The sequence below is a fragment of the Patella vulgata genome, chromosome 5 (genome assembly GCF_932274485.2).
Source record: "Patella vulgata chromosome 5, xgPatVulg1.2, whole genome shotgun sequence".
In the NCBI taxonomy this organism is placed as follows: domain Eukaryota; kingdom Metazoa; phylum Mollusca; class Gastropoda; family Patellidae; genus Patella; species Patella vulgata.
In genome coordinates this window covers 80,532,655-80,543,544 of record NC_065883.2, presented here as the reverse complement: position 1 = coordinate 80,543,544, position 10,890 = coordinate 80,532,655, and the positions used below count along the sequence as shown (strand labels likewise).

The 10,890-nt window shown below is 37.1% G+C and overlaps 2 protein-coding genes across 2 annotated transcripts; one reads left to right on the top strand and one right to left on the bottom strand.

Annotated features, from left to right (window-relative positions):
- Window positions 1–473: 473 nt before the first annotated feature.
- Window positions 474–2,112, bottom strand: LOC126822544 (NSFL1 cofactor p47). Its single transcript, XM_050551490.2, has one exon. The coding sequence runs from the start codon at window positions 2,019–2,021 to the stop codon at window positions 867–869; it is 1,155 nt and encodes a 384-aa protein (XP_050407447.1). The 5' UTR covers window positions 2,022–2,112; the 3' UTR covers window positions 474–866.
- A 343-nt stretch (window positions 2,113–2,455) lies between these two features.
- LOC126821302 (uncharacterized) lies at window positions 2,456–10,195 on the top strand. Its single transcript, XM_050549705.1, has 8 exons — window positions 2,456–2,577; window positions 5,242–5,779; window positions 6,387–6,611; window positions 6,966–7,041; window positions 7,475–7,618; window positions 8,382–8,512; window positions 9,150–9,298; window positions 10,163–10,195. Exons 2-8 carry the CDS (start codon window positions 5,251–5,253, stop codon window positions 10,193–10,195), a joined length of 1,287 nt encoding a protein of 428 aa, XP_050405662.1. The 5' UTR covers window positions 2,456–2,577; window positions 5,242–5,250.
- The last annotated feature ends 695 nt before the right edge of the window (window positions 10,196–10,890 follow it).

Below are 10,890 nucleotides of genomic sequence, written 5' to 3'. Positions count from 1 at the left end.
AAAAATGTCCTAAATTTTCTCGGAAACAGCGAGTTTCAAATTTTCAGGGAAAATTCTATTATTGCGTTGCGTCAAATTGGCTGATTTGAGTCAAAATGATAGAGGAAAGTAACCCCGTTTTAGACCATCAGATCAGGCGAAACTGACAGTGAAATTTTTGAACATACTGCCGATCCAACTTAGGCAAAGGGAAAAGACTGGAATTAGATCAAATGGACCAACCATTTTGATCCGAGTTGAGCGAATATCCGACTTACACGCAGAAATTTAATAAGAAAAACGTGCAGGATCAAACGGGTCCAAACAATTTTATCCAAGTTGAGCCAAGATCCGACTTGTGCGAGGTTTACTGTATCAATTAAAACACAGGAATACGCCAAATCTGTGAGAGACAAGGTGACAAGTATCCGAGGGATTGTGACTGACATTCTGACATGTGCCCGATTCCCAGGGTTAATAAACAAATTAAACAGTCAAATCAATAGTTGGTATAATCAATCCTCGACTATTAAAACATAATCAAGTGCAAAAATAGAATTGTTATCCTTCAAAATTCAACCAGTTTTAAATGTATCATGTTTTAATTTCATAGACAGTTGATGACAGATAACCGAAAAACCACCTCCAAACATAAAAAAAAACAAGCTCCATTTTGTTCAATATCCCTTGTTAACATGAACTGAAGAATTTTATTAGTCCATTGTTTCTCCTCCACTTTCATTTACCTGTCATCCTATTTTTAAAATTCACCAAAAGAATATCAGTTGTTAGTTATACATGAAGTATGGTACCGTAGTTAGGACAGGTACAAATAACATCTATATTTATAAATAAAATAATTACTCCAATAACAAGTCCAATCAATTTTATTTTAGTCGTTGCACAATCACAGCATTAATCAGATTAGCTTCTACTAAAGTTTGTGATTCATCACTCAATTCTTTATTAGGAAATGTCGTCTGCAAGACAAAGTTTGTGCCTGCGTACTGTGGTCGATTTGAAACGATGTAGCCACGAATGTCACTGACTTTATGAGAGTGATTGAACTTTGACACTAATCTGGTTCCATCAGCTAATCTAATCTGTAAATTGGTCGTAGGTTGACTCTCGTCAACAGACACGGAAACAGGTTTACTAGCACTGCTAGCACTTGATGTACTGGGAGCATTAGATACAACATTCGGTACTGGACTTCCCAATGTATGACCTTCACCTGTAAACGCTTTCAATTGTCCTTTTGGTTTGACGAAATCCTCATTTCGATGATCCTCCATGTTGAGACTGACTTCTCCTCCCTTACCCATGGAGATAAGTTCACGGGGAACTTCACCCTTCGATACAGAATCAAGAAACTCTTTGTTCCCTGGATCTTTGAATTCACGTAGGGGTCCATTATCAACACTGAACCCATTTTTCCATAATTTCAAGACCATATCCACCTGCCGAGGTGCTGTCTTCAATGCTCCACCTTGAACTGTTTCAGAATCATCGTCCGTCTGGCCGAGCTTGTAACCTGTGCCACGAAATGTAGAAAACGCAGACTTTCGATCCTCTGGTTTATCTATGGCTTCAGCACCATGTTCTTTGGCAGACTTAAACAGATTTTCAACAACATTTTTATCTTTTTTCTTTGGGGGTCCAATGACTTGCTGACCACTGCGTTCCGATCCTCCTGCGTAATACGCCTGACCTTCTTCCTCACTGGAATCCGATTCAGACGACTGTTGCTGAAAACTGGATATTGTGCCAAATCTAGAATTAGAAGCTGGTTTGTTTTTCTTATCTTTAGATTGTCCCTGCCCTGTAATTGCAGCTGTTGCCATCTCTGGCTGTGAGATTTCTTCAATGTCCGCACTTTCCATTTGCATTTCTTCAACATCATCCTGATCGCCATCCTCAAAGAAACTGGCAGTTGCCATTTCTAGGTTCCAGGCCGACGATTCCAAATAAAATGTGGCTCTCTGTTCATCGACGCCTGTTACGGCGATGAAATGCTGAATTTTTTCGTCGTTTTCGGCCATATTTATTGTCGATTCTAGAATCAAAAACACTGAATCACGCTTAAACCTGAAGAAAGGATGTTGTTTTCGTTGAACCGGAAGAACAAATGTTGGAAACGGTAGTCTGAATCATTTAGTCCGTTCGATGAATTACTGAATTACTAACAATTACTAAAGCAAATTATGTCTGGATTCTCGAGTCTTGTCTCCACTCGGCTGTACCGAGTTTAATAATATCATTTCGGCAACAAATTGCCGCTTAATATAAGGTACATGTCGCCTCAGGGCCCTTTCTTTATTTTGTTATATTGGAGCAATAAAATATTTGGTAGTATTTAAAAAAAACATTCAAAACAATCTGCTTTGCTACCAATACGTATGATCCGTTCGTGAATTTTATCAAATAGTTTCTACCTGAGGATGTACCGAATGTTTGTGACGTTTTTATCGGCAGACTTTGAACCGGAAGTTTAGGTCGTGAAAACAGTTGTTGGTGGACGGTGCAAAGTTCGTGCAAAAACAGATTTTATCGGAATTTCGTGGTACGATTTTGACCAAAGTCTGTTGTGTTTGAAAGGTTTGTTATATTACATTCCAATATTTGGTTGCCATGCAGAACAAGCAAAATGTCGGTCAAAACCAAGAGGCTCAACTCTAACACAGTAACTGTGTCATCACGCTGCTTGTAAATTTAGCAGACGAATTTTCATTTTTTTTTTTTTTAATTTTAACCTGAGGGCTGGCTTGCACAAATTGAAGTGTGCACAAACCAACAAAAAAAAAAAAAAAAAAAAGCGCGATTAATGCAAGAGAGAGTGCCGAATGCGAAGGTTATTGATATAATTGGGGTCATCATGAAGTGTCCTACATTAATTTTTATAGGTTGAGGCAGTGTGAGTGTCAGTGTCAGTGGTTTATTGTACAATATTGAATAAAACAATGTATTATAAGCCTTAAGGGCAACGATAATACGGTGTACTTTTTTTTTTAGCCAAGGCTAAAGGCTAGAGTTAAAGTAGCTAAGTCTCTAACTCAATATCATCCAAAATCTTCGACATTGAAAACACAAATTATTTGTCAATTTAAATCAACATTGATGTTGTGACCTTACGGGGAAAAGATGGGCTTCTGATATCCTATAATTAAGTCAAAATAAACATTTTACCGTTGGTACACGAATCGTGTACCATGGTGCATTTCAGTGCCATTTTTAACAAAGGACTCGTAGAAAGAGGCTAGATATATTCCACAAGTCATGTCAATCGGTGACGCCATATTCTTATCTGGAGAGCATGTGCAATAAATACTATCGGTATAGAGTGGAATAACCAGGCGCTAGAGATTGCCATTCGATTGAGATTCTGGCGTATTTCACCGAACATAACTGATTAGAAATTGCAGTAAAAACAGAAACGATTGAATGTAAATCAGTTTATATACATTCACATTACATTATTATATGCGTTGCGACCCATTTGTGTCAATTTCTAGATCCAAAATATTAGCGATTTAGCTCCTTTAAAACTCTAAGAATTTCTTAAAAGAAATCTAAACTAGCCTAGTTACTTAGAAAATAGGCAAATAAAATCTGAGACCATACACTAATTATAAACCTGTTAATAATAATAATAATAAGTATACAGGAAGACAAATTACAAATAAACAACTAAAACAAGTACAACAACAACAAACCATGGACCTTATTATGATGTACAAACATGTAATATTATTATAAGGTCCATGAACAAACCAAAAATAACAATTTTGAGGTTGAAAAGCATTCTAGTGCCAGAGAGTTATTTGAGAGAGAGACTCGACACAAACTAGGTCATTTCGGAACTCCCCCGAGAGTTACATAAAGACAAAGAATTAAATAGAAGCAACAATATAAATTAGTTCTTAGAAAATGGGTACCATATAAAAACAAGGAACCAAACTTTTAAAATTTAAACATACATTATGCAAGAGCAAAATCGGCCTATTGCAGGTCTTTCTTTAGGCCTGAAATGTTATAAAAACCATTAATTAGACATTAATTAACTTATCCAGACCATAATCAGTTCTCGATGTCAAGGCTTGCCTGCGATATTTGTTGGATTGCAGTCCGATTTGCTGCAAAACTTTCCTTCGTGATTAACGATTAAATGGATAATCAAGACTGTTAGTTTTGTCTTATCGACTTCAGTTGCCTTTACATTATGTAGTTTTTAACTATTATAGTGAGAACTGCCAACTCGTCATCTAATCTCCCATAATGTATCTTTAAGTGACAAAAAAAATGACCTTAGCCTTGACATTTTTGCAAGTAAAATATTACTTATATTATGTACAATATTTCTAATTGTACTTGTCAATCTTGCTTGAGCTATCATAATAATGGCTCCCAACATGCGCCTAGGCTACATTTAGGGTTGGATGGCCGAATGTTTAGGACGTGCACGCTGTATCATAAGGTCAGTCATTGAGTCAACTGGCGTGGTTTCGATTTCCCGGTTGTACGTGACAAGGAGTAGGGTCGCCTTGTTCAATCTCAGGCTGACCTTAAAAATATCTTTGTTTCGCCTAACGCGACCGACTAACTAAAACCACCCCCGACTTAAATTATTTTATTGCACTTTTCCACGATCTTTTTATTTTATTTTGTGTGTCAACCTGAAATATATCACGAGAGTTATTTCCCTTTACTATGGCTATGGTTTGATTTATTATTGAAACTGGTTAATCAAGACGAAAGCGTCACAGGTGTCGCTTCTCAACAAAATGGTTGCAGACGAAAGCACGTCCATTCCCACGAAATGATTCTGCCTCTATGTCTCTGGGGCGTCGTTTCCACCCGGAAAATTATCAAGCTGTCAAATTAGCTCTTAAGTTTAATAAAAACTTTAAGTTCGTTACTTTTTACGTCAGACCCAAAATTCATTAAACAAAATTAATGAATCTGTAGTATACAGCTAATAAGTTTTCTGTATTGATTTCTCTGACTTTAAAAAAAAAATCTGAAAAAAAAACGACCTACCGACCCTTCTCCTCGATTGTGGGTCGGGTTTGGTGAAACAAAGATATTTTTAAGGCCAGCCTCATGGGTTTTCTCCGGGTCCTCCGGTATCCTCCTACTGCTAAAGTATTGATTTTTATTTGAACCATATGTTAGTCCCGAACTAACCTTGTTTGGGTCGAGTGAATGTTAAACCCCATTTCTCTCTCTCTATCCCTCTCTTTACATTTATTCTGCATATTTCAGCGTGTTACAATGTGGCGACAATCTGTATCAGTTATATCCAAGGGAGCAGCAGTCATGTCTACAAGAAAGATGCTAACTCAGGGATATCAGATACTTCCAGCAATGGTTGCACCAACACAGCGTATGATGTCTGCTGTACCTAACGCAGATAATCCACCCAAACTAAGACAGGAAATCGCCCAGAAGAGTCCACCTTCTTTTAATGTCGAAAAAATGACAGAACTTTTAGATCATGACAATCATGAGATGAGAAAAAAATTTCGTGAATTTGTGAGTGAACCTGTGATGATACCACGGTATAATATTACTCTGGCTGAAGAGCGAGATATTGCTCTTCAGAGATTGAAGAGAATTTGTGATGCTGGTTTCATCTCAGTTCTTGACTTTAAAAATAATCCATTGAGAATTTTTGCTGCTCATGAATTGGCATCAGTGATTGATCCTGCCATGACAACCAAGATGACCGTACAGTTCAATCTATTTGGTGGAACTGTTTTAAAATTAGGAACCCAAAGACATCATGATAAACTACTAAAAGGTTAGTAATGTTAACATTTTGGGGATTGGTGAATGGCCAAATCATGATACACTACTAAAAGGTTAGTAATGTTAACACTTTGGGGTTGGGTGAATGGCCAAATCGTCTGAGGCGTGCGCATTAGATCATAAGGTCAATCATTGAGTCAAGTAATATAGTTTCGATTCCACGCTTGAACGTGACAAGGAATAGGCTTGGCTGCCCAACCTCATTGGGTTTCTAGGAAATCTACAAAAGCATGGGCACCATCTTCTACCTAGCTCCATTTCTGTGAAATCAAATGATTTACATACCTTTATTTTTCAGATCATACTTTATTGTTGGAACTGTTACTGTGATGGGGTGGGGTGGATGGCCGAATGGTCAGCACATGCACATTGTATCATAAGGTCTGTCGATTCCCCAGTTGTATGTGACAAGGAGTAGGGTTGCCTGTCCATACGTGTGAGTTTTCTCCAGGTCCTCCGGTTTCCTGTCACTGTTAAAGACCTCTACGCGCAAGGGAAAATTATTGAAATAACATTGAACCATATGTTAGTCCCAAAATGACCTAGTTTTATTATTATAAAAACTAACACACATGTCATTTGTTTATTTATTTTACTAGGTATTGATACACTGGATGACGTGGGATGTTTTGGTTTGACTGAACTTGGTTACGGTAACAATGCAGTGGAAATGGAGACAACAGCAACTTATGATTCGGCTACTAAAGAATTTATCGTCAACACCCCATCAACATTAGCTCAGAAATACTGGATTACAAATGGAGCTGTTCATGCTAAGCATTGTATTGTTTTTTCACAACTCATTGTTAATGGTGAAAAGTATGGTGAGGTTTTTATTTTGTTATATAAAAGATTATAATTTTACTTGGGTTCTATTAAACATAGATTATGCAAGAGCTTAATCTGCCTATTGCAAGTCTTTCTTTTAGCCTGAAATGTTATATAAATTATTGAATAGACATGAAAGTTATTCAGGGGTTGAAATTACCCTCCTAGGTGTTTTAAGAATAAAATAATTAATGTGAATTAATTATAGATGGGAATAGAGAAAGAATTAATTCATTAAAATAATTCTGTTTTTCTATGGGTAAATTTTGGACAAAAGTGCATTTTGATATTTATGATATCTGATATATCCATGGTGTTTTGGTTCCGATTAAGTATATTTATAATATCAGGTATCCATGGTGTTTTGGTTCCTATTAGAGATGAGAATTTGAAAGTAAAAGATGGAGTACGAGTAGAAGATATGGGGTAAGATTTTAAACTTATAATTCTCGGTTTCTATTAGTTGTACGGGAGCCATGGTGGCTAAGTGGGTAAGACACTGGCTCGCTAGCCTGGAGGTGCCGTCTGGGTTTCTTTTATTTGTAAGACACTGGCTCGCTAGCCTAGGGGGGGGGGGGGGGTCTATCACGGTATTGGCCGTGAAAGTTCATCAGGATTCTCTGATGTGGTTTCCCCTTGTCAGTGATGCAGGACAAAGGGCCTGACAAAGGCAGCTGTCTGGTTGTTCGGATGGAAAAAAAACTAATATTACTATTTATAGATCTGGTTATATAAAAATGGTTTTGAAATAGGGGATGTTCGGATATTGTTTATCATATTTTTAAAAAGAGTTTCTCATTTATAACTTGAATCAGATCATTTTAATTTTGGTTTTCATTCTGTTTTTGTTTATTTTTAGATATAAAATGTCTGGCAATGGAGTTGATAATGCTAAGTTATTTTTTGACAATGTGAGAGTTCCAAGAGAGAATTTATTAAATCGTTGGTCTGATGTAGCAGAAGATGGAACGTTCACGTCTAGTATTGATGGTATTAGAAACAGGTATTAATCATCGGCAATTAAACATACATTATGCAAGAGCTAAATCTGCCTATTGCAGGTTTTTCTTTAGGCCTTAAATTTTATCTAAATTATTAATTAGACATTTATAAAAAAAAACCAAGACCATAATCAACTCTTGATGGCATCAGATACTCGAGATTTGAACTAGATTAGAATAGTTCGCCATTTAAAAATTTAAAGATGGGAAAGCGAGGTTCAGTCTTGAATATACCAGTGCCCTGGTTACCACAGTGCACATATCTTGTTAAAACTACAAATAGTGATAACTTGGTTCAGAATGAAGTAATTTGAATGAAATTTTCATTATACGTTATCTATTTTTGAGCTATTATAGCAAGAATTGTCAGTTCTTTATCTAAATCTTACATAATGTATCTTTAAAAAGAAATACTCACATGTCTGGAAAACACTTGTCTATAGAAGCAGTATCATTGATCAGAGACTGTGACAAATAAACTCCTTAATGAAAATACAGTAAATAAGGTGGAAGGTTCCCTGGTACAGTACAGGCAAGATCCAATCTGTTATACAGTTGGGGTTAAATAGTAGGGAGACAATACATTGTATCGATTTGACATTGCATATCACAATTATTGCCAAGCATTTATAACAAAATATTATTTTTATGTTTATTTTACTCAGTGAAATTGTTTTATTATGTATTTATCAAGTTTTATTTATTGTAGGTATTTAACAGTAGCTGATCAGTTATTGTGTATTTAACAAGTTTTATATATTGTAGGTTTTTAACCGTAGCCGATCAGTTATTATCAGGTAGAATATGTATAGCTAGCATGGCTCAAGGTGCGTCTAAAGCCTCGTTAACTATAGCCATGAGATATGCTGCCACCAGACTTACTGTTGGACCAAAAGGTAAACTTTACAGATTTTATCATGGTGACTCAGTTCTTCCCATACTAAACCAGAAGGCCAGAGAGGGATTTCTACAAGTACCTGATTAATGTTACAGTTAAACCATATTCCTGAAGCAATGGTCCGAGAAATCCCTCTCTGGCCATTGCTGGATTGACTTATGATAATTGAGCCTTTGAGGGAGTGTGTCTATCAGTACAGCAATATGACGGCCCTTTGTTTAATCTGGGGTCTTCCCTAAAACTTGGGACAGTGATTTAAGGTATTAAAATTGTTGAAAGTATTGTTTGTCTCCAAACAGTATTGTTTACATTGTAACCGTTGATGGCCTTGTTTGTCACTCTATTAGTTTTTCGGCAATATTCTGCTATTCACTGGTTGATCGTGCTTAAATATTTCGTGAGTCATAACGTAACGTTATGTAAACAATGTGGAGCTCAGTTTAAACCCGATTGACATTGTTACGCAGTAAGGCATTGGTTGTTAATCAGACTATTGACCAGTCATAATTTGGAACAGAAATCTCCTTTCATTAAGGCAGTGTTGAGTGGGATCTGGTCTAATCAAACAAAACAATGCAAGGAGTATGATCTTGTGTATGTATTCTTCTATTCATTTATCTTTGTTTTATTTTAAGGTAAATCTGACACACCTATCTTAGCCTATCAGTTACAACAAAGAGCTTTACTCCCACTTCTAGCTAATACATTTGCTATAAATTTTGGTTTGGATTATGTTAAAGATCGGTGGGCGTTCCAGAAAGAGGATGGATCAGAACATCCTGAGGTAATTCACTCGTTTTTTTATTGCTTGATGCTAGTAATAGTCAGAGCCTGATTCCACACTAGCTACTAGAATCCGAAAAACAAACAATGACAAATACAATTTTCAAAAACCGATGCTCAATATATATTACAGTGCAAGAATCTGTAACACATCAGTCTTTGTTATTCTATTTCCCGGTTGTACGTGACAAGTCGAGTAGGGTCGCATGTCCAACCTGATTGGTTTTCTCCGGGTCCTCCGGTTTCCTCCCACTCTTAAAGACCCTTACACCCAAGCGAATTATTGAAATAAAATTGAACCATATGTTAGTCACAAATATTAGTATTGATATGAAACTGTGACATCAAAGTTAACACCAGCCCTGTTGGCTTATTCACGCTTTAGTGTCGTGCAGGGGGATCACATGGCTAAGTGGGTAAGACGCTGGCTCGCTAGCCTGGAGGTCAGGTGTTCGATCCCTGCATTGGCCGAGAAAGTTCATCCAGATTTTCCGGCGTGGTTCCCCCGTGTCAGTGATGCAGGACGGAGGGCCTGACAAGGACAGCTGTCTAGTCCTTCGGATGAGACGAAAAACCGAGGTCCCGTGTATATATTGGAATGCACGTAAAAGATCCCCTGGCAGTTGGAATTCGATATAAGAGTAGGCGATAGTGTCCCTGCCCGGGCAAAATTTCCCTCATAGCACACTGTATGGCGTATGCCCGTCTTCATTAGCCCAGTATAGGAGCAGAACAGTAGGACGTTAAACCCCATTTCATTTAATGACATGCAATAAGTTATGTTTCGATTCATCATTTTCACCATTTATTTACTATTTTTTGCTCACTATTCTATGATTTACCAATAGTTTAATCATTCTGACAGGTTGTGACAATGTGTTGTGTTATGCCTGTATAACATTATTCTCTGATTAATAAAGTTAATTGTTTGACAGGTTGTGACAATGTGTTGTGTTATTAAACCTATAGCATCGTGGAATACAGAAGAAGTGGCGTCAATATCGAGAGAAAGATGTGGAGGTCAAGGTTATCTGTCGTGTAATAGGTTCGGTGTATTTATTGGTTTAGCTCATGCTGCCATGACAGCGGAGGGTGATAATAGGTACGTTATACCTTATATGGCCTACTCTTTATTTCCATTTTCAAGGGATCTTTAATGTGGTAGGGTTTTGGGTCGTCGAATGGTTTAAGTGGCTTGGTTTCGATTCCCCGGTTGTACCTGACAAGGTGTAGGGTCGTCTGTCCAACCTCGTGGGTTTTCTTCGGGTCCTCCGGTTTCCTCCCACTGCTAAAGACCCCCCTACGTGTAAGTGAATTATTGAAATAAAATTAAACCATATGTTAGTCCCAAAATGACCTAGTTTGTGTCGTGTGAACTCGCCCTAATCATCTCGTTTTCTTTACTTTAATTAAACATACATTATGCAAGAGCTAAATCTGCTTATTGCAGGTCGTTCTTTAGGCCTGAAATGTTATCTGAATTATTAATTAGACATTAATTAACTTATCCAGACCATAATCAACTCTCCATGTCATCGCTAGCCTGTGATATTTAGTGGATTAGGATCTGATCTGCTGCTCAATGCTCATAAA

Bases quoted from the DNA above. Each gene is read 5' to 3' on its own strand.
- LOC126821302 (XM_050549705.1), top strand. From the start codon at position 5,251: ATGTGGCGACAATCTGTATCAGTTATATCCAAGGGAGCAGCAGTCATG. The intron at 7,042-7,474 runs GTAAGATTTTAA...GTTTATTTTTAG, and splicing joins GTACGAGTAGAAGATATGGG to ATATAAAATGTCTGGCAATG. The intron at 7,619-8,381 runs GTATTAATCATC...TATATATTGTAG, and splicing joins ATTGATGGTATTAGAAACAG to GTTTTTAACCGTAGCCGATC.
- LOC126822544 (XM_050551490.2), bottom strand. From the start codon at position 2,021: ATGGCCGAAAACGACGAAAAAATTCAGCATTTCATCGCCGTAACAGGC.